Raw genomic sequence first — 24,598 nt, 5'->3', positions numbered from 1 at the left:
TTGCATTGGGGGTAGAAAAGATAACCTGATTAAAGTAAACGAAGGAATGATGACTGTGTGCATTGAGCAGAATGCAACAAATTATAACTAGCAGTGTGATATCAACTAGTATACCATTTTTTAATATAACATTGATCAAGGGATACATATTGACCAGGTCCACCAACTGCTCCACCTCCCCCCGCCCCCCGCACCTCACCCCCCCCCACCCACCCACCCACCCCCCCGCCCCCCCGCCAAAGAAAAATCCTGGATCCGTCCAGCTTTATGTGTATTTTTACTTTTATGAATTTGATTGCCTTTGATAAAGTGTGGATTTTGGTTTATTGATTTGCAGCCACCTCTGCAAATAATATTTTCCAGAGTTTCATTTCCTTTCCTGAAGCTTTGATCAGGGTACAGGAGCCTGGTGATAAATTGATATTGTAATGCTGGAAAATCAATGTGTGGAAAACCAGGAAGCACGACAAAAGAGGAACAAAAGGAGGAGAGAGAGCGAAAAAAAGAGCGATTTTTAAAATCATGAGGGGCATAGAGAAGTTGAATGACAGGTGTCATTTTCCTAGGGTGGGGGATTTCAAGAATGTTTTTTTAAGGTGAGAAGAGAAAGATTTACAAAGGATATGAGGGGCAATCTTTCTTTAACACAGAGCATGGCTCGTGTGGAATGATCTTCCAGAGGAAGTGGTGGATGCAGGTACAGTTGCAACGTTTAAAAGACATTTGAATAAGTACATGAATAAGAAAGATTTGTAGAGATATGGGCAGATACGACTAGTTTAGTTTGGGATTATGGTTGGCGTTGACTGGTTTGCACCAAAGGGTCTGGATCTGTGCTGTGCGAAGCTGAGTCTGAGTGGTGAGGTAAGAGAGAAGAAAAGGTAGAGAACGACATGAAATTGGTTAGAGGGATGTAAACACCATTGAGCAAATATTAAAGTGCTGTGATACATGCAGAATCAATAAGCAGGCTACACTTCCAAACAGAAGTATCAAAGAGTCAGTGACAGAGGCCCTTCAACTCATTGTCTTCATGCCAGTCATTTGGTACCTCTTCATTCTAGTCCCAATTTCCACATTTGGTCTGGTACCTCATATGGTATCACATGTGAAGTGATCATCTAAATACTTCTTAAATGTTGTGCGGGCTCCTACATCTACTACCATTTCAGGTAGTGAATTTGAAATCCACCATCCTAAGAGTGCAAAAAATCGTCTCTAAGGCTCTACCAAACTTTCTGCCCAATACTTTCAAACTATACCCCTGGGTTAGTTTTCCTCTACTAAAGGAAAAAGTTTATTTCCATCTATCTGTGCACTTCATAATTTTAATCAGTTTTCCCCACAACCTTATCTGCTATAAGCAAAGCAGCCCCATCCTCCTTAGTGTCTCTTCACAACAGAATCAATCTCCTCTCCAGTGCAATCATAATTCTCCTGTCATGTGCAGATCAGAATGACACACAGTACACCAGCTGCAGCTTCTACAATGGCCTGTACGGGTCAATCCTAACCTCCCAACTCTTGCATTCTATGTATAGACAAATAAAAGCAAAGTTGCCTTAACCACTTTACCTACCTGCCCTGTTGCCTTGTGAACATGCATACTAAGGTTGCTCTGGTCCTTTGGAAATATGGAAGGGCGCAACATACAGGAGATACATTTGGTGATTAGGTAGATAGTGGTGGCGCAGAAGAAAAACACCAAACAGTGAAGAACTGGATACCAAGAATGACCTAAAGATCAGAAGCAGCCATTTAGAGTCAGAGGAGTAGGAGTAGGCCATTCAGCCCATTTCCAACATAATCCCCATATTCCTTCATAGTAGTTTCTAGAAATGTAGTCCAGTCAGAGATTGAGCTTCCACAGTCCTCTGGGGTCAAGAATTCCACAGATTCATCATGCTACGAGTGAAGAAATTCCTTCTCATCTTGGTCTTAAATAGCCTACCCATTACTCTAGATCATGTTGCCTGGTTTAAGACTGATCAGCCAGTGGAAACATCCTAACGATATCCACCCTGTCATGTTTGTGAGAATACTGCAAACTTCAATGAGGCCATCCATCACTCATCAGCAAAAGAGTAAAATAGGCCCCTTCCTTTATTCATTCTTTTCAAACGTCAAAGGTTGGTTTCACACAAAAAGAACATAATTTGATTCAAATAGCTACAAATCTACAAAATGGTGCTTTAAAAACCACAATTGGCAGTTTAGTTAATCAGATTGGACAAAGTTGTTGCTCCATTTAATTTGCCTCATTTTTCCACTTTCCAGAGATAGATTAACCATTACATGCAACTCAATAGTATTGTGTGAGCTCAAACTGCTTGCATGCTAAGCTCAGTTGTAATTTGTGATAGCTGTAAATAAGATTGGTGAGTTGTTTGCTTGAAAAATGTTGTCCTACACACAGGGAGGTCTTGGACTGATTGTTCTTTTAATCACAATAGTCATTTGTGACTATCTAATAGTCATGCTACAGTAATTAGGCCAACAATTAATTCATAATTTAAGCACAAATATTTTTAACAATGCAATGAATTATTGTAATGACAAAGGAACTAAATGTCAACATTATAACTGAGGTTGATGACAAAATGAAACACAACCAAAGGCACCAAAATTCAACCTTCACAATCAGAGCAATTTCACATTGCAGATTCCAATACTAACATGGAAGGAACTCAGAGTTCTCTGTTGTAGACTGCAAGGCCAGACAAATCTTGCAAACTCTAGGCTCTAGTTCAGTGAAACAAAAAGTGTGACTTAACTTCCGGTTTGGTGTGTTTCGGCTTCCTACTGTCTAGGTGCAACTGATTAAGTATGCATGCAAGAGAAGGAAGGTTACATATTGCAAATAATGACCACTATGAATATAGATCCCTCAATCAACATTGATAAAATCCAATTATACACTGCCTTGTGGGATCTTGCGGTGTACAATTTGGTTGCCGTGTTTCTTACCTTAAAGCGCAGTGACTATACTTTGGAATTTCTGGAATTTTCTACCAGAGGGACATGGAGGCTCAGTTGTTTGGTATGTTCAAAACAGATTTATCAATATTAAAGATGCCAAGGAATATAGAACATAGAACATTACAGCACAGTACAGGCCCATTGGCCCTCGATGTTGCGCCAACCTGTGAAACCAACCTAAAGCTCATCTAACCTCCACTATTCCATTATCAACCATATTTTTAATCCAATGACCATTTAAATGCCCTTAATGTTGGTGAGTCCATTATTCCTGAAGGCAGGACATTCCATGCGCTTACTACTCTCTGAGTAAAGAACCTCTCTCTGAAATCTGTCCTATATCTAACATCCCTCAATTTAAAGCTATGTGCCTTCTTGCAAGCCATCGCCATCTGAGGAAAAGGGCCACTGTCCACCCTATCTAATGCTCGAAAGTCACCTCTTAACCTTCTTCTCCCGAACGAAAAAAGCCTTAAGTCCCTCAGTCTTTCCTCACAACACCTTCCTTCCATGCCAGGCAACATCCTGATAAATCTCCTCTGAACCTTTCCAATGCTTCCACATCCGTCCTATAGTGCAAACAGAACTATTCGCAATATTTCAAGTGCAGCCGCACCAGAGTTTTGTACTACTGCAACATGACCTCATGGCTCCGAAACGCAATCCCTCTACCAATAAAAGCTAACACACTGTATTTCTTCTTAACAACCCTATCAACCTGGGTGGCAGCTTTCAGGGATTTATGCAATTGAACACAGAGATCTCTCTGCTCATTTACACTACCAAGGATTTTACTATTTGCCCAGTACTCTGAATCCTATAACTCCTTCCAAAGTGAATCACCTCTCATTTTTCCACATTAAGGAAATTTTGCCATCTCTTAGCCCAGCTCTGCAGCTTATCTATGTCCCTCTGTAATCTGCAAATCCTTTAGCACTGTCCAAAACTTCACCGACTTTAGTGTCATCTGCAAACTTATAAAACCATCCTTGTCCGCCCTCACCCAGGTCATTTATCAAAATGACAAACAGCAGTGGCCACAAAACAGATCCTTGCAGTACACCGCTAGTAACTGATGAACATTCACATCAACCACCACCCTCTGGCTAGCTGCAAGAAGACAATCTCTGATCCAAATCACTAAATCACCCTCAATCCCATGCATTTGTATGTTCTGCAATAGCCTACCATGGGGAACCCCATTAAACACTTTACTGAAATCCATATACACCACATCAACTGCTTTACCCTCATCCACCTGTTTGGTCACCTTCTCAAAGAACTCTAAGTTTTGTGAGGCACAACCTACCCTTCACAAAACCGTGTTGACTGTCCCTAATCAAATTATTCCTTTCTAGATGATTATAAATCCTATCTATGGTCTATTATAATCCTTTCCAAAACTTTTCCCACAACTGAAGTAAGGCTCACTGGTCTATAATTACCAGGGTTGTCTCTACTCCCCTTCTTGGGCAAGGGAACAACATTTACTATCCTCCAGTCTTCTGGCACTATTCCTGTAGACAATGACGACATAAGATAGAAGCCAAAGGCTCTGCAATTTCCTATCTAACTTCCCAGAGAATACTAGGATAAATCCCATCCAGCTCAGGGCATTTATCTATTTTCACACTTTCCAGAATTGTTAACATCTCCTCCTTCTGAACCTCCTTATGGATACAGCAATAAAGTAGGAAAATGGTGATGAGGTGGAAGGTTAGCCATGAGGTATGAAATGTAGAAGAGACACAAGGGGCTGAATAGCCTACTCCTGCTCTTATTTTCTATGTTCTTGGATTTCCAATTGGCTCAATTTCTAATTAGGTTAATTGGCTGTAATGCTTTTTGTAACAACCTGGAGCTATTAAGCACTGGTCCTGCCTTTTGGAGTTCTACATTTCCTCATATCAAAATGGATTGCGTCTTTCTGAGCAACACTGACAATTTTCTGCTGTAACACAGTTGAATAATTTTTAAAATGAATGATTTTAAGAATTTTATTTCTCAGAACTGGTTTCTGGTTGAATGTATGGACTCCAGATAAAATGTAGACAGCAGACATTGGTGCTGTCTTAACAAGACCAATATGGAATGATGTTTTCAATTATGTACTGAGCTAACGTAAATTATATATGTTGGCTGTCAATAACATAATAAAGAGAGACTATGAATTAACTTAGCAGACACAGAAAAGTCAGACTTTTGGAATTCTCTTCGTATTTTAAAAAATGTTTCCAGTAGCTCCTGGGTTTTCACACAGTTTAGTTAAGAGTTGATAATTTCTCTGTAGTATTCCCTGGACGCAATCATTGGTGAATGTTCCTTTTTTCTAGAGTGAAATGTTAATTATCCACCACAATGGCACAGACATTTTTGGCTAGTAGTGGAAGTGAGATGGCTAAAGGCAGCCCTATATTTCTCGATCTAATGATGATGTTTACCTGACTGCTGACATCTTGCTCCTGGTGGGAAAGGTCTAGCGTTTTCTCCCCATTCAGTAAGAAACTGCAGTGCAAATTGATTTCTTGAGAAGAAATAATAAAGATCTCAATGATTGGGAAGGCCATATGACATAGACTGGAGATGGCTGTTGAAAAAACATTCACTCGGAGTACATTTATTTACCAGCTAATTTACTTTAACAAAATATAGCACAAGAGGAAACATTTGTCTGTGATCTTGTTGAATGCTGGAAAACGTTGGAAGAGCTGAGTGGTCTACTCTCTTTCTTTATTTGTATGTACATATGTCCCATCCTCTAGTATCTGCACTATCCTGATTCTGTACCAGAAGTGAGAGTTAAGGTAGAGTTTATGTCGCTGACAGTTAGTAGAGGAGATGAACCTCTTTAATGCTTTAAATATTCTGTCCAATTACTGAAGGTGATGTTGAATCAACATTTCATTCCATTTGTTAGTGATCTAAAAACACGCTTCCCTCATTGCATTTCCTGTGTTGGCCATAAGGGATATTTATCTGAACTACAAGGAGATCATCAAACATGGCAACACATGTGTACAGGCAGTAATGGTCACAGAAAGTTGCACCAATTTAAACATCAAGTTAAGAAGCTGCTAGAACTTGCACTGATAACGAAGAGGAAAAATGTTCTGAATAATATCTCTTCTTGGTGAATGGTCAAATCTTACAACTCTTTAAATTGTTGGGGCTGAAGTTCTATTCAAAGTCCAAAGCAGATATCAGGTTATTTGTAGGGCACATTTGGTGCTCTTGGAACAGAGAAGGGATTTCAGTGGGCTTTCTCAAAGTGCATTAAGCTGGCATTATAACGTGCAACCAAAGAGGTGGAAGGACCAGGACTGTATCAATACTTTTGTCTTCAGAAAATTCTGAGTCATGTTTTTTTTGCAAGCTGTGGCAAAATAGATCATAAATCTGTACTTTCCCAGGCAGAAGGAAAGACAGCTGCCTTTTCCAAGAAACCATGCTGACAGTTTTCATTGAAACATATCATTGCAACGAGGACTGTCAATTTTGCTTTGGAGTAACAGTCCAATTAAGCAGCTATCAGGACTACATCAACTGAAATTGCCAAGCAGATGATGGCACTTTTGACTGTAAAGATGGACAAAATTAAGCTCCTTAAAATTTGCACTAAGAAACTGATTGTAGTACTTACAGATATTCAATTATATTGCATTCCTCTATCACAATGGTTCCCAACCTTCTCAGTATCAAGGCACACTTCAAACAATTCCATGGCATACCCACTTTTTAATAGGTCAACCAATTGCTCATAAACTTCACATTTCCTTGCATTCACTATGCTAACAGCCATACTGGAGAGGATTGCGTACACAATGCATTCAAAAAGTCATAGGGTCTAAAGCATTAATGTTTCAAAATACCGGGTTAAAAAAAAATTGACGGCAAGCACAGACATAGTTTGAAACTCTGCTCAATTCAACCAACTCCAACTATTCATGAACAATGTATCAGGCAAAACGCTAAGTCGATTAAATTTCAGTTCACTGGGTTAGTGGGAAACCTGGGTCTACCAGTGTGCACAGTATGCCAAGTCATTACATGCACAGCTCTGGAAGCTTTTGCAGACAGATCTGATGTCAGCAGATCCTGCCTTCAGTTACAGATACCAAGACCCTGAAGGAGATCAGAATCACAAATACAGTGTCAATGCTCAGGGAAAATGTCACTGCTGCCTGAAAACTTTGCACCACATTTTGCAGATTGCCGAGACACCAGTTGAGAAAATCCGCACCATTGAAAACCTTGGCCAGAATTAACCTCTCCAAGATAGAGTTGTAGCACACAAGGACCATCCTGGATTTTTAAAAGAAATTAATTCATGGAATATGATATGACCATTCCTGGCTAAGGCAGCATTTGTTATCCATCGCTGCACTAAGCAGCATTTTGATAGCAGCCCATGAAGGCATTCTGTATCCCACAGATGGCAGAAGTTTGGGAAAGTCAGAGACAGACAAAGTTCAGGCAGGACCATGGTGAAGAATCTCATCCACAGACATACTCATTTCATCAGCTGCTAACTAATACAAGACGCAACAATGTTTGCACACATTCTCTTGACATTTGTAAAATTTTTAATCCACAGAATCAGGACATCACTTGTAAGTCCAGTCTCTACTGGCCAACCCCAAGTACCATTGCAAAAGTGCTGATAAACTAAATGCTTAAAATTCTAATGTCCCTGTCATGCTGGGAAGGGGGTTCCAGATTTTTGACCTAGCAACACTAAAGGAACAGTGATATATTTCCAAGTCAGAATGAGGAATAGTTTGGGTAGGAATTTGCAGTTCACGTTCCCATGCATCTGCTGCTCTTGCCCTTTTTGATGGTAGAAATTGTGGGCTTGGAAAGTGCTGTTGGAGGACACATAATGAGTTACTTCAGTGTCTCTTGTAAATGGTACACATTGCTGTCACTGTGCATCAGTAGTTAAGGGATGAAAAGTGTAGAAGATGGCGGAGACTGTGCCTATCAAGTGGATTGCTTTTTCCTGGATGGTATCAGATCCAGTAATCAAAACCAAGTAATCATAGTTTGAATAGATAGTCAGCATGGCTTTGGGAGGGGCAGGTCGTGCCTCACAAATCTTATTGAATTCTTTGAGGATGTGATAAAACACATTGATGAAGGTAGAGTAGTGGATGTGGTGTACATGGATATTAGCAAGGCATTTTTTAAGGTTCCCCATGATAGGCTCATGCAGAAAGTAAAGAGGCGGGATATACAGGGAAACTTGGCTGTCTGGATACAGAATTGGCTACCCCCTAGAAGATAGAGAGTGGTGGTAAATGGAGCTCAGTGACCAGTGGTGTTCCACAGGGATCTGTTCTGGAACCTCTGCTCTTTGTGATTTTTATAAATGACTTGGATGAGGAAGTGGGAAGATTGGTTAGTAAGTTTGTCGATGACACAAAGGTTAGTGGAGTTGTGGATAGTGTGGAAGGCTGTTGTAGGTTGCAGTGAAACACTGACAGGATACAAGTTTCAGCTGATAAGTGGCAGAGGGAGTTCAACCTGGAAAAGTGTGAAGTCATTCACTTTGGAAAATTGAATTTGAATACAGAACACAGGGTTAAAGGCAGGATTCTTGGCAGTGTGGGGTCCATATCCATTGATGACTCAAAGTTGCCACCCATGTTGATAGGGTTGTTAAGGCGGCGTATGGTGTATTGGCCTTCATTTGCAGGGGGATTGAGTTTAAGAGTCATGAGGTTATGTTGCAGCTGTAAAGAGCCCTGGTTAGACCACATTTGGAATATTGCGTTCAATTCTAGTAGTCTCATTATAAGAAAACCATGGAAGCTTTAGAGAGGATGCAGAGGAGATTTACTAGGATGCTGCATGGACTGGAGGGCATGTCTTATGAAGAAAGGGTGAGGGATCTAGGGCTTTTTCTCATTGGAGCAAAGAAGGATGAAAGGTGTACAAGATATTGAGAGGCATAGATAGAATGAATAGTCAAATACTTTTTCCCAGGGCAGTAATGTCTATCGTGAGGGGGCATAATTTAAAGGTGATTGGAGGATGGTTTCGGGAGATTTCAGAGGTAGGTTCTTTACACAGTGTGTGCTGGGTATGAAATGCACTACCAGCAGTGGTAGTAGCATCAGATACACTGGGGACATTTAAGCAACTCTTGGATAGGCAATGGAAGACAGTACAATGCAAAGTATGTAAGTAAGTCTGATCTTAGAGTAGGATAAAAGGCTGGCACAACATTGAGGACTGAAGGGACTGTACCGTACTGTACTGTTCTATGTTCCATATTCTAGTTGCGAATGGTGTTGAACATTGTGTCAATATCAGCATATGTTGTTGTGGTTCTGTTCGCCGAGCTGGGAATTTGTCTTGCAAATGTTTTGTCCCTTGTCTAGGTGACATCCTCAGTGCTTGGGAGCCTCCTATGAAGCGTTTCTGTGCTGGTTCCTCCGGCATTTATAGTGATTTGTACCTGCCGCTTCCGGTTGTCAGTTCCAGCTGTCCACTGTAGTGGCCGGTATATTGGGTCCAGGTTGATGTGTTTGTTGATAGAGTCTGTGGATGAGTGCCATGCTATATGAATTGTTGTCTGTGTGTGTGGCTACTAAGGATAGATGGTCATGTCGTTTCGTGGCTAGTTGGTGTTCGTGTATACAGATCGTTAACTGTCGCAACATGAATTCGACTGGGACAACACTACTATTATAGGGCAAGCCAAACAGAGAACAGCCAGGGAATTCCTAGAGGCATGGCACTCATCCACAAACTCTATCAACAAACACATCGACCTGGACCCAATATACCGGCCACTACAGTGGACAGCTCGAACTGACAACCGGAAGCGGCAGAGACAGGCCACTATAAATGCCGGAGGAAAGATCACAGAGCGCTTCACAGGAGGCTCCCAAGCACTGAGGATGTCACCTAGACAGGGGATGAAACGTCTGCAACACAAACTCCCAGCTCGGCGAACGGAACCACAACAACGAGCACCCGAGCTACAAATCTTCTCCCAAACTTTGATCAGCATATGTCCCCACTTCTGACCTTACAATGGAGGAAAGGGCACTGATGAAGTAGTTGGAGAAGGTTGGGTTTGGAACAGTACACTGAGGAGCCCTTGCAAAGCTGTCCTGGAGCTGAGTCTGTGTGCTGCAGTTCAACTACAAGCTGTTCTTTTCCATGGTATATGTCTAATTGACCACAAGGTTACATGTGGCATCATGACACACTCCCCAAATTCATGCTGTAAGTTCTTGCACCCTCAAAGTTTCATATACGTGAAGCCAAAATCCATTTTTCATATCCAAATACAGAAACGAGATTCTTGAACTTCTTTTCTGCATTTCACAGGAAATAGAAATGTAGGAATCATACAAATCCAGACAGTGGCCAGCATCCAAATTGCTTGTATCATTGGTGCAAGCTCTCATGCTCACTAGAAATTGTCTTCCTGTTTAGGCATGCTCTTTGGAACATGTCAATGACATGCATTTCCTCAGCCAAATGATGTAGGTCACAAAACACTACCTGCTGGCATATACACAAGTATTTGCAAAGAAACCTCCTTTCACCTTACAAACATCAGAGAACATTGCATTTCTCCAACTCTGACCACATGTCCACTACCTTCCACCTAGCAGTTGTGCCTTCAGCTATTGAGATTGGAATTGTCTTGTTCAAATCTGTCTGTCCACCTCTTCTGCCTTGTTTAGGATTCTGTTTAAAGCTTACCTCCTTTGACTAAACTTTACGTCCCCTGTTTTTTGATGTAGTGTCATTTGTTGCCAGATTACCCTCCTTTTCAATGAATATAAACTGCTGCTGTATTATTGCAAGTTTTAGTTCGCGTGATTGATGCCACAAATTCAGCAGCTATGCCCACTTCCGTAACATTCGACTCTCTTACACTCTCTGGCAGGGATTCTTCAATGTTCTAAAAATAAACAAAATGCTGCAGATGCAGGAAATCTGGAGTGTTGGAAACACTCAGCAGGTCTCACAGCACCTGTGGACAAAGTTCACATTTCCCACCAGATTCTAATTCAATGGGAAATGGCAGTATTCCTGACAATCAGAGTCCACTTATCAACCAATCCACATTCTTTACTCCACGAGACCATGGCATACTTGAAAGAACTAGGTCAATCAGCCCATTACGCCTGCTCCACCATTCAATAATGGCTGATACGTTTCTGAACTCCATTCTTCTGTTTTCTCCCCATAATCTCCCTTCCAGTCAAGAACCTTTCCCTGTCTTAAAGACACTCAATGACTTGGCCCCCACAGTCCTCTACAGCAATGAGTCCCACAGATTAACCATCTGAGGAAATGTCTCATCTCAGTTCTAAAGGGTAGTCTCTTCACTGAGGCTGTACTCTTAGGTCCTAGTCTCTCCCATCAGTGGAAACATCTTCTCCAAGTCCATTCTATCTAGGCCTCTCAGGATTCTATAAGTTTCAATGAGATCCCACCACATCTATAAACTCCATTAAGTACAGATCCAGAGTCCTCAACCTCTCATCATATGACAAGCCCTTCATTCCTGGGATCATTCTTCTTTACCTTCTCTAGATCCCCCTCCAAGGCTAGCATGTCACTGTGTAGATATGGGTTCCAAAGCCGCTCACAATATTCCAAATGCATCTAACCAGAGCTTTTGTTCAGCCTCAGATGCACATCCCTGCTCTTGTATTTTATTCCTCTCAAAATGAATGCTAACATTACATTTGCTTCGCTAACTGCTAACTGAACCTGCATATCAACCTTACAAGAATTCTAAAATAGGACTTCCAAGTCCCTCTGTGCTTCTTTCCCCATTTAGAAAATAGTGTCCCATCTGCCACATCTTGGACTATTCCCCTGGTCTGTCCAAGTGTTTCTGAGGCCTCCCTGCCTTCCCAACACCACCAGTCCCTCCACCTACCTTTGTGTCACCTGCAAAATGAACAATGTCCTCACTTCCTTCAGATTGTTAATGTATAATGTGAATAGTGATAGTTCCAAACTCTGACCCTTGTGGAACTCTATTTGTCACCGGGTGCCATCTGGAAAAAGACTTCTTTATCCCTACTCTTTGCCTTCTGCCAGATAGTCAACACTCTAACAATCCCAGTACCTTGCCCCTAACACCATAGGCTCTCATCTTATTTCACAGCCTTGTGCATGGCCCCTTGTCAAAGGCCATCTGGAACCCCAAACATCACATCCACTGGCTCTCCTTTATTGAGCTTGCTAGTTTTCTCCTCAAAGAACTCAAACAGATTTGTCGGGTACGACCTCCCTTGACAATGCTGCACTGACTCAGCCCTATTTTACCATGCACTTCCAAGTACTCTGTAATCTCATTCTTAGTAATGTACTCTGAAATCTTACCAACGACGAGATCAGGCTAATCAGAATTCCGTCTTCTGCATCCCTCTCTTTTTAAAAAGGCCTGCTGTATTAGCCATTTTCCAGTCATCTGGGACCCTCCCTGACACTAGTGATTTTTGAAAAACCATGCAATATCAATTTTGGCTTTCCCCTTGAATTAGAGTTCTTGCAAATCATCCTGATGAGTGCAAGCTCCAACAAAATGTGGCTTTTCACATTTGTATCCTTCCCAATACAAAACTCTATCTAAGTTTCTCACGGAGGAAGTGTCAGAGTGAGTTAAAAAGAAGCTCATTATCAGTTACTATTGGTGAGACCTCCCTGTTTGCTCATATAATTCAATAGTGACTCCTGAAAGTGAATTGCATTGAGATATACCAGTGTAATCAGTTGCTGCACAGATTTCATTTTAATAAACGCACAGGAGGAAAATTCCCTGCAGGACAACCGAAAATTGTAACCACAATTTCAAGAATATTTCCAACAGGTTTGCATTCCGAAGCAAATCAGTAGAAAAAATAAACAATCATAAAAATTAGGAAGAATACTGTTCTGCGGCTCGTACCATAGACACGTTTCTGGTTATTTGAAAGGTTATGAAATCCCAAGAGTGTTTCTAATTTTACAGAAATGAGTTCTAAAGGAAACCAACTTCCAATTTCCTCTGTTTACTTAGTTCAACTGCACCATGTCCTCAATGACAGAGTAAGCAAGAAATCTGCTCTCAGGCTCTTTATAATCCTGATATATAACGGACTACTGACGAGGTACAAGAGTATTACATAGGAGAACACAACGTTCCCTCGGGGAAATGGCTGGTGTGTGCACACAGGGGCTTCCCCAGGGATGGGACAGATCCACCATTTTGAGAATTGACAGGGTCCGGAGCTGTCGGTCAATGTCTTAAATCACGTTGTAACACATTAGTGAACAGCCTGTGCAATCTGAAACTCAAACTGTCTATCCCAAACTTTGGCAGGCATTTTGATAGCTCGATCTGCAACTTCCAAACATGAACAGCTGATTATTTAAGCAATTGATGAATCATTAATTTAAAGGATAGATTTATGTATTTTAATTTAAAGTCTTAGTTTTTTATAAGCATGTAGCCCAGTCACTATTTGACTAGATTAGTAACACAGAAATTCTGCATGGCTGAATTTGCCCTATATTTTACTGTATCACCCAATAATCCTGAAGGTTATGAATATGAAGTGTGACTGGATCACCTATAAAACAGTTTTAGATTTCAAATTAGTGCTTGGAATAGACTAGGCTGCATTTGCCTCGCTTTCTGCTGGGTCTTCTTTACCAAGCCAGGGTGGACTTCACTGAAGCTGAAATCATCCTACAGACCCCATACTTAGGTACAGAATTAGGTGAGAATGCTGCGTTGCTGTCCATTTTTGTTTAACATAATATAGCATTTGTCCAAATAGTTTAGCTCAGTTGAACCATAAACAACAGTCTTGCCAGACGTTAAATGCTGTACTACCTGTCATTTGCCAGTTCAATGATGCTGGATGCAAAGCATTCCATCACAGTCGAGCTGAGTGTGATGTCAAGCAGAAGTTAAAGGGACAATGTAAGTCAAATTAGTGGTTACTTTTAAACTGTTTTGCTACCTGGTCCTTTAAGCTACTCGAACTGCATGATTCAGAGTTCACGGGCAGCAGCAGTCACTTGGCTCCTTCATAGCGTTCCTGCCACCCACTTCCCTACCTTCACCCATTCATTTCTGTGATGACAAAATTTCAGATCAATAAACGAATGCAGATTAATTTGACATTGGATACTTGACTGAGGTTGGCTATGCATCTGTCAGAAGTGTGCTCTTACACTCTAATGTGCCAAGATGGATTGTGCAAGGAAAGATCCCAAGTCATGATTTTTGCATTACATTGACATCAGATGAACTGTAAGCTATACGGAGCTTCACAAAACATACTCTTCCCTCCTTAAAACTACAGCTCAACGCAGGAATGAAAGACATGAATAGGTTTCTACACATTTCCCTTCACATCACTCTAGGCTCATCTCATTTAATTGAATATACTCCTCATTGTGATATTCAACTCATGCTGTAAATTAAAAGTGCAAAATATCTTTGAAGGCTGTTGCCCAGAAATGATACATACCTGGGAGGACAAGGGTCAGTACCACAAGTTCGGACCATGTGTGGAGGCCGTTTGAAATTGTCACACAAAGTGTCATCCACGTCTTCCTGTGTTTGTTTGTTTCGACACACAACTATTGTTTCCTGTTTCCCTGGAAGTAAAAATACACACAGAATTATCAAAGGATTTGGATACGGTGCACATATTACACTAATTTATTCATCGAAAGGCAATACTAAAAAAAAATTTGCTGGTGAGTCACTTGTAGCGTTCTGCAAAAACTTTCAAATACATTGAAAATACAAAACACAACTGCCACAGTAGATTCTGTAATAAACAGTGCAAAAAATGCACCTTTTTTTTGCCTGTTTTATTTACTTAAACCCATGGGCACAAGTTCTGAAAAAGACTATGAATTGTTTCCTATTTTAAAATCAGAAAAATGTTCTCCAATATGAGTTAACTTTTCTCCAGGATGATTTAACAAGACATAATGGGAACATGGTGTAATCACAATGTAGAAGGTGCTTTATTCACACAACTGATAATTTTTCACTGAAGTTGGGTGGGGAACATTTCAATTGTTCTCTTACTCATGACAGCCAATGAGCAGATGAAGTTTACCACAGCAGGAAACACACATTTAAATAAATTAATTACAAGGCAACAAATTGATAAATGAATAACTTGAGTGAGGAATCAATAAAAATAACCACAAAAATGTCAAGCATCAGAGCTAAAAAATAAAACTTTTTTGTTTGCTGTTTTGGTTAAGATGCTGAGTTAGAGAGAGAAAAAGACCAGATCCAAATCCTGAATATTAGTGAAGTTCATAAAATCATTGAATCCTTACTGTGTGGAAGCAGACCACACTACCCCTCTGAACAGCATCCCACCCAGAGAAATGCCCTCCATCCTATCCCTGTAACCGTGCATTTCCCATGGCTAATGCACCTCCCCTACACACTATGCGAAACATAGCATGGCCAATCCATCTGATCTGAACTTCTTCAAACCGAGGCCCCTGAAGCTGTGAGGCAACAGTGCTAACCATGGAGACACCATGAAGGAACAGAGTCGAGCTAAGGTACTGAGTTTAGCTAACTCTGGTCTTGGTTCAGCTCTGGAGGAACAAACTCCGAGCTTGCCTTTGCAGAATTTTCATGAAAGTGGAGTTTGGAAATGGGCTGCCTTTCAACTTCAGTTTGATTCCATTTCCAGCTTGCCTTAGACATAAGCTATTGGGGAAATATGGTGGTGGATGTATGTATGTGTGTGCGTGAGTGAGAGCGAGAGAGTGAGAGATAGATAGACACATTTGCCCAGCCACTCCCACACACAACGCGCTAACCTTCCTGATTCCACTTATCCTCACTGACCCAGTCATCTACATTCACTCATTCAAACACACTCACCCACCCATTCACCTCTCTCCCCCTTTCTCCCTCCCTCTCTTGCCCACCCTTCACTCACCCACCCAACCTCATTACCTCACCCAGTTTCAAACACTCACCCACATTCTCACATTCATACCTTCCCCAGACTTTTGCTCATTACTATCACATTAGGAGTATAGAATATCCTGGGAGGTACCAACATGTTTATGGTCTAACATGCCAGCAGGGTCTTTTCCCTCAGCAACATTGCGTTCTTTAGCAATATGTAATTATTTAGCAGCATTGCTGAGTAAACAGGTACTGAAGGTGCTAGAATTAAACTTTCACAGAAGCAAAATATTGCAGATGATAGAGATGTGTAATAAAAACAGAAAATATGAGAAAAACTCAGCAGCTCTGACAGCATCAGTGGAGTGGGGAAATGGTTAATGTTGTAGGAGAAAGTGAGGACTGCAGATTCTGGAGATTAGAGTCAAGATTAAAGTGGTGCGGGAACAGCACAGCAGGTCAGGCAGCATCCGAGGAGCAGGAAAATTAACGTTTTGGGCAGGAGCCCTTCAACAGGAAATATTCTGATGAAGGGTTCCTGCTCGAAGCATCGGTTTTCCTGCTCCTCGGATGCTGCCTGACCTGCTGTGCATTTCCAGCACCACTCTAATCTTGAAACAGTTAATGCTCGGCATCCCATGGCTCTTCTTTGGAATTAGGCTCATTAATGGAGCTAATCGATATTTCTCTGGCAGAGGCAGGGGTTCCTGTATGAGCTCCTTCCTGTGATTAACTGGTCCTGGCACCATGGTTCATGTTATCTCGGGCTGCATAAAATCCAGCCCAATTTCCAATCCAGCTCCAGATTACAGTAAGATTGGAGCACAGTAAAGTCCAAAAACAATAAGAAATGTTCTGTTAACCCGTTAATCACTGGGAAATAAAATATCTTTCAGGCGATAGCCTCTGTGGATAACATACACCATCAGATACATAGGCAAAATGTACCTACTCGTTATTTTGATATTTATGGCAGCTTGCCACCATCTTCTCCAGAGCAACTAGGGACAGGCAATAAATGCTGGCCCAGCCAGTGATGCCTATGTCCCACAAGAGAATTTAAAAAAGGTATCCTTAAGATGTTTTGAAACTATGTCCCAAAAAATTTGATCTTGCATTCTATTTTAATTTTTGTTAACTCATCATGAAATAGTGAGCATGTTATTTGATTTCCTTAACTAAATAAGGAACCAATATCCACAATCCATAACAACTATTAAGTTTAAATAGAAAGCTAAGGGAATATGAGGACTAGAGTATATTGTTATGGACCAGGCCAAATACCCTCAAAATATATTAAGGAGGTAGCCTGGACCCTAACTTTTTCTTTTTTAAAAGCAAGCGTTAGATGTTGCTTTCTGGATGCAATTCAGTTGGTTAAACCACCAGATTTGAAGCAAAACACACTTTATTCATACACTATAGTTAAAAGACAACAAAGGAAGAAAGAAATTGGAATGGAATAATTTAACTCTATTGGAAAACTTAACTGAATAATAGTTAACTACTAAACAGTAACTGCTCCAATATTGTAACATCCCATAAACACACCCTTGACAAAGGCAAATTCAGTCATACAGATCATCTCCCATGCAATTCTAGCAGCAGGAAGAGATCCAGTCACTTTAACTGTAACCAAGAGAGGAAAAACAGCTTCCACATCCAGCTTCAACACCCCTACAATTCCTACTGAAAACTAAAACTAAAAAGCTTGATTCTGTGGGAGCTTGACCCCACCCATTTAGCCTACTTCTAGTGTTCCAACTTTGACACGGAAACTCCCTATGTCTCAGTACAAATGCACATTGCACAATTAAAATAATTGCTACTGATACAAAACCTGGAAATGTAGTGAACTATAGGAGGATGATAATGGAAGCTATTTAAACCACACTGGTGAATGGAAAGATGCAGAAAAGTGTCAAGTGGTTCATTTTAGTAAAAAAAGGGACAACATAAAACAAAGGTTACAATTCTAAAGTGAATGCAGGACTAGAAGTATCTGGATGTAAATATGCATTAATCATTGAAGGTAGAGTTTAAGACAGCATGAAAGCAAGAAAGCTATGCTAAATCTGCATTAAAATAAGATTTGGTCTAACTGGAATACTGTGTCTAATTCTGCCAAGACACTTTAGGAAGGAAGTGAAGGCATTAGATAGAGTGCAGAAAATAACTTATGAGAATGGTACAAGGGATGAGGAACTTCAGTTATGAAAATAAATTGGAAAAGCTTGGGATGTACTCCTTGCAGATGAAGAAGTTGATCGGACCTTTGGTTGCGGTGTTTAAAATCATGAGGTATCTGGACAATGTATAAATCACAGAATTGTTATACCATTCGGCCCATTAAGTTTTCACATGGCAAGAAACGGATCCTATTGGATGGATCGAGAAGAGGAGGACACAGGCTTGAGGTAATTTGCAAAAGAAGCAACAGCGGTGCAAGGAAAACTTTTTTTAACGCAGTTAAAATCTGCATTTCACTGAGTGTGATCCAGGCAGGTTCAGCAAGTTTTGAGAAGATTTGTAGGTTCAGGTTCAGAAGAGGCAGGTTCAGTTGAAGCTTTCATAAGGCAATTGGATTATTCCTGAAAAGGAAAATAAAAATACAAGGCTGCAGGTGAAAAGGCAGGGAAATGGCACGAGGGAAATGTTCTATCAGAAATCAGCACATATATAATGGACTGAATGCACTCTTTCATTGAAATAATTCTATGATTCTATTGTAATCATTCTTTGACTCTATGAAAGAAAATGTAGCTGGGACTCATGGTCCTAATCAATTCCTGAAAATAGACAGCTATGAAATTCAACTTATATTGCAATACTTTTTGTGATCAAATAACTTGTTGACATTAACTTGTTGTGTCAATGTTCCTGCCGTGTAATGGAACGAAGCAATAATTACGTAGCAGACTCATCTGCAAAGATCCAGGACCAAACTCAGCTAAGGAAGTCAACTGTATAATATCTATATAAAAAGTACCTCTTAAACAGGAAGCTGAGCATGGGGTGAAACCTTCATATTCCCAGTCAAACTGTTCTTCCATCTCATTGTCATCCCGACCATAGGAAGCCACCTCCAAATCATATGTTGCAGTACCATCTTCACATGGAGCAGAGAAACAAGTTCGCTTAGTGGGTGGTTTTTCTTCTTCACATTCCTCATCGGGAAGCTCCTCCACCGTTTGGGAGAATGTAAGCAGGACACGGCACCTGACCATCCGTACTTGTTCACCAACTCCGCAAGAAGTACTGCATTGTGACCAGGGCTCAGGAATGAATCTGTGAAGAAACAAGAAAATAATGGTCAATAATATCCATAGTGCAACATAAGACTTGATAATCCAGATATGTGACTGTTACCTTCCACAATGAGTTAGCAAAATGCACAACATTTCGACGAGTAATATTCTGATGCGAGCAATGTTACTTTTTTTTTTGTTGGTAATAACAGTTCAATCGCCTCATTGCACCCTTTCCGTGTTCCTAAAGGCTGTAGCTGATTCATAGTGGGCGGCACAGTGGTTAGCATTGCTGCCTCACAGCGCCAGAGACCCGGGTTCAATTCCCGCCTCAGGCGACTCTCTGCGTGGAGTTTGCACATTCTTCCCGTGTCTGCGTGGGTTTCCTCCCACAGTCCAAAAATGTGCAGGTTAGGTGAATTGGCCATGCTAAATTGCCCGTAATGTTAGGAGAATGGGTCTGGGTGGGTTATGCCTCGCGGGTCAGTGTGGACTTGTTGGGCCGAAGGGCCTGTTTCCACACGGTAAGTAATCTAATCTAATCTAATCTTCAGCATGATAATGCCACAATTTCTGATATACGCAATGAGTTTATTGCCTATGGTAGTCAATGTTAATCAAAGATCAGTTAAGAAATGCGCATGAGAAATTAGGATCAAGTTAAACTCAAGGTAATTGCTTCAGAGTGAAGGATTTGATGAGAGGTTATGATAACAACAATCCTCATTTGCTCTCTGCCCAATATGCAACAATTTGAGGCACAATTTCCCAGCTGTTTGCTTCACAGAACTAAAATCCCACTGAACAATCTGGTTTCTCTACTCCATGTGATGGTGCTACTGTAACAAGGTGGCTTCCTATGATCGGGATGTTAGTGAGATGAGTCAACAATTTGTCTGGGAACATGAAGGTTTCACTCCATGCTCAGATTTTGCTGGAAAAGGAACAGTGAGATCAGCAGCTCCCATCGTTATTTAAGTACAAATCAGACAGCAACTTTCAGACAGGTGCACAGAAATCCAAAAGTTACTTGCAAAAGGCATCTCATTGACTGTCAGGTTGATGTTGGGACTCTTGCTTTTCTTGATAGATTCTTAGTGATCTGGATCTTAATGTGCAGGAGATAATTTCAAAGCTTGCAGATGACACAAAACTTGGGAGAATTATCAACTGTGGAGGAGGACTGTGTGGTCTTCACAAGGCCATTGACTGGTTGATGGGGTGGGTGGATTGGTGGTAGGTGAGGCTCAATGCAGAGAAGTCTGAGGTGATGTGCCTTGGTAGGAAGAACACTGAAATACAACCCAAATTATGTGGTACAATTCAAAAGAAAGTGAAAGATCAGAGGGACCAGGGGTATATGTGCACTGAACATTAAAGGTGGCAGAACAGGTAAGCAGAACAGTTAATAAAGTATCCTTAGTTTTATTAATAGGGCCATAGAGTACAAGAACAAGGAAACAATATGCTGAATTTGTGTATGACACTTGCTAGCTCTCAGCTGAGGTACTGCGTGTAGTTGTGGATCCCACATTATAGGAAAGATGTGAATGCTTGGAGAGAAGTAATTTACAAGAATGGTACCAGGAAGTAGAAACTTCAGTTATGAGGATAGGATGAAGAAGTTGGAACTGATCTTCTTGGATAGAAGAAAGCTGAGAGGAGATATGACAGATGTTTTCAAAAACATGAGGGGACCAGAAAGGAATAGATAAGGAGGAACTGTTCCAACTTGTAAAAATAAAAGCAAATGAAGGCCGGGGGGGGGGGGGGGTAAGGGGCATAGATTTATAGTGATGCGCAAACAAAGCAAAGGGCTACGTGAGAAGAAATGTCATCACACATTAAGTAGGATATGGAATGCATTATCCAGAAGTATGGAGAAGGCAGGGTCAATTGTATACAAGAGGACATTGGATAAGTATTTGGATATAAATAGAGTGCAGGGGTATGGGGGAGAGGCAGGAGATTGATGCTCATTTGAAGAGCCTGTACAGGCACTTTGGGCTGAATGACCTCCTCCCATGTTGCAAGACTTCTGCAATTCTGTGGTTGCCCCATCACTTATACTGAATGGTGTGAAGTCCCTGTATTAATGTCATTGATAGGGACTAAGATCACACAGAAAGTTAGACTTTGTCCATTTCAGTCTAAGTACTTGTTTAATGGCATGGCAAATCCTATTAATGTGAAACAACCTCTTTGGCATTGCAAATTAACTTTGAGAATTGTGCAATCGCATTCCTTCAGTTTTTAGTCATTGTTGGAGATTTAACCTTCATTTAAGAAAGCAAAATATATTCTTAAACTTGCTTTTCAACTACTCTTAATCATGCTCTGTTAATCCGGTCTTTCATTATGTTTTTTTTTAAATTCATCACTGAATTCATTATTTTAATGCATACTTTCTAGGTCAGACTTGGTGCTATTCATGAAATGGTTCTTTAATCTACTGGTTAAAGAGAGAACAGTTTCTTGCTTTGTTCTGTGCTGTTTTTGCCTTGTGTTAGATTGGGCCTCCCTTTAACCGTGTCCTCTTGCCCCTGTACTGACCCCTTTACATGATAACATGCATCACTACAGTTTCCTCCATAAATTACTGAAACCTTGGAATTAAGATTCTGTTCTGCAAAGCAGGACTTAATTCTTGAAAAGGAATTACCCAGTACAATCGGTCAAATACACAACACATCTTCAGTCTCCAAGTCCTCCTCTATGAACAAGTTTTTTTTTTCTCTCATCACATTCAATTGTTCAACTACAGCACATTTTTAATAAGGTGACCCACTAGGTCCAAGATGCGAATTATGAAATTCAAGTTCTAATAGTAAAGTATCATCAATGTTCCACAATGCAAATCTTCAAAATTGAGCCAAATGGATCTGGATTAGCTCTGCTGCAGTTTAAACAGCTCACCAAAATTCTCAGGAACGCATTCTTTATACTTCTAAGCTCAGCTCATATTAGCATCACTCACTCTTATTCATTATGGCTTTACTTAAATCCGTCAATGACTGTTCTTAATATTTAACTTACTTTGATATATGGTGAAGGTTTACTGGCACATTAAGCCCATTCACTATAAGATCTCTCGATGATGGAATGGCTATGCTACTGAACTGCTTGTCATTTCTACATTACAGACATTATTTCCCATGGGAGTTACAAACTGATGCACAATTCAGTGCCAACTGCCTATAATAATGTTGTTAGCAGATTTTTAGACAACATTCCCATACTTAAAAAAATTAAAAGCAGTGGGCCAAGATTTCCTTTCTGGATCGCTGCTGGCTACATGGAAGGAACAGTGTACGGGCAGAACTTTGCACTGGGATTGAGGTGTGCAAACATGAGGGGCCTGTAAGTGAAACTTGGAAGTTTTTATGCTGTGCCTGAGCCAAGAGACAACTACACTGGAAACAAAGATCAAGCAAGTGTTCAAAGTCATGCTTTGACATTGAGGAGGACAAAGGTTATCAAAAAGATTGTAATTGTATTTGGTTTCAGCTGCTTAGCCATTGAACTATTTCTTTTGCCAAGACAGAACAAATTGTCACCCTTGCATTGACTTTTTAATGGCCTTTATTCCACCTCAGTCAACTATCAAGAAAGAAGTGTTAGGATAACCAACTGCACTCTTGTGAGCAAGACGATCAATTATATGTCTATCTGTTTATAGAACCATTAATGAGTTTGAACCAGGACGTTTCAAAACATGTATAGAGGATGAAATTCAGGTCCATGTAAATTCACAATGAGCATATATAACACCCATTAACAAGACATAAATCAGAAATAATCATTTATCTCAATCTTCACTGATCATCCTCAGCAACACCAGGCTCTCCTAATTGTGTTGCTGAGCCTTCAGTGCTGCTGGCTCTCCAACTGGGTCAACAGCATCAGGTTCCAACCTGATACTCTCAATCGGGTGGCAAGTGTAGGAGGGCTCCGCCAGGCAGATTTCACCCTTAGGCACACTGCAATTCGGTAACTGCCAATTAAGACTTGGTGCCAACTTCAGGGTCCCAAAGCTCGTGAGAAAACACAATTTAGTGTTCAGTCCTCAAACATTAGAATCCAACTGGACAAACTGCAGACCACTAAAATGTGCTGTGCAAACTGACTCACTATTAAATAAACACTGCATTAAGCATAATGTGAAAATTAAAACCCATGAACTCACGTTGGCTCCTCAGATGCAGCTTTTGGTTCCTGCAGTTCCTGTGCTTGCTTAATCCAAGGTACCTTAGCTTCCACAGGAAGTTTTTCTGGAAATACCATACATATATCAAACCCATGGGTCCCCAGACACATTCAAAACAATAATTACATTGTACTATTCAATTAAGAATTCTTTCCTGCTGAGTTAATCATATTAGCTTCTGAACTGAAGTCCTCAAAATATTATAGAGCATTTAAATTAAACAGATATATAATCCATGGATCTATTTTCTAGAATAATGAGGTACTATTCCCATGGCATACATATCGTCTGCAGAACAAGGAGCCCTGAGACTTATTCTCTCTCCATTTGAACTTCCCATTTTTTGGAGCAGTCCTCTGGGCTCGCTATTCATTATAGTCCATTCAGATAATCTTAAAAGCAGTTCAGTAAGATACCAGTGGCATATTTAGTCTGCCACACAGGTAACACTAGAGACTTTGTAAGTTCACAGCACAATTTTCATACTAATTCATAGTACAACTTATTAAGTTCCTGCTTTCAGTATAGAACAAGAATTCTGCCTTGAATATTAGAGAATTGTGAATGTTACTTTATAATAAGGGGGGAGGAAACCAATGGTTGGATTGTATTTCCTTCTGCCACCCCGCTACACTGTTAGCAATGTTTTCAGTGGGGGAATTCTCAGACCCATGCCTAACCTGGGCCCATGATGTGATAAATGGGTGGCAGCTGAAACCGAAATGACCCACCCACCATTGTAATGATCATTAAAATGCAATTCAGTTTTTTAATTGGATATTATGCTGCCCATAACATGTGGGCACATGGCAGACAGTGGGAGCGTTCTTTTCCTTGAAAGAAAATCTGTCGAAAAGGTGGGTATGAAGCAGTGCACAGCATTTGGAGGGTGTCCTGTCTGCACTGGGGCAATCTCTCCCCAGAAGGTGTTAAGCCCCCACACCTGGCCTCTAAAACCCAATCCCCTTCCTGCACTCTCACTGCCTGTCTCCCTGAGCTCCCAATCTCTCTACCTCCAAAACCCCAGACGAATCTCTCTCCGTGCCCTCATCTTTGCTGTGCTCACTACAGAGTTCTGGTACAGATGGGACTGCGAGAGCAACAGTCAATGTGATGACCTCCACACACTGAGATGGCACCAGTTCCACACTCTGCTCATCAAGGTCGCCAGCAGCATGTTACAGATGCAGGTGGACATTTTTTAAAACTGTTCTGCCTGCAGCCCAGACGGTTAGCATC

General features: G+C 40.8%; 1 protein-coding gene across 5 annotated transcripts in view; it reads right to left on the bottom strand.

Moving 5' to 3' along the window:
- adamtsl3 (ADAMTS-like 3) overlaps positions 1–24,598 on the bottom strand; it is a 651,955-nt gene that overhangs the window by 148,637 nt on the left and 478,720 nt on the right. For 4 of the 5 annotated variants that reach the window (XM_072564789.1, XM_072564791.1, XM_072564790.1 and 1 more), the window contains 3 exons: positions 23,339–23,423; positions 18,894–19,192; positions 14,481–14,610 (listed from right to left, as the gene is read on the bottom strand). In XM_072564789.1, coding sequence (XP_072420890.1) covers positions 14,481–14,610; positions 18,894–19,192; positions 23,339–23,423 — 514 coding nt within the window. Of the gene's footprint in view, positions 1–14,480; positions 14,611–18,893; positions 19,193–23,334; positions 23,424–24,598 lie in introns of those variants that run through there. The other variant, XM_072564793.1, reaches the window with a different exon arrangement.

The sequence above is a fragment of the Chiloscyllium punctatum genome, chromosome 48, assembly GCF_047496795.1.
Source record: "Chiloscyllium punctatum isolate Juve2018m chromosome 48, sChiPun1.3, whole genome shotgun sequence".
Lineage (NCBI taxonomy): Eukaryota > Metazoa > Chordata > Chondrichthyes > Orectolobiformes > Hemiscylliidae > Chiloscyllium > Chiloscyllium punctatum.
This window is presented reverse-complemented; position numbering and strand designations above follow the sequence as displayed.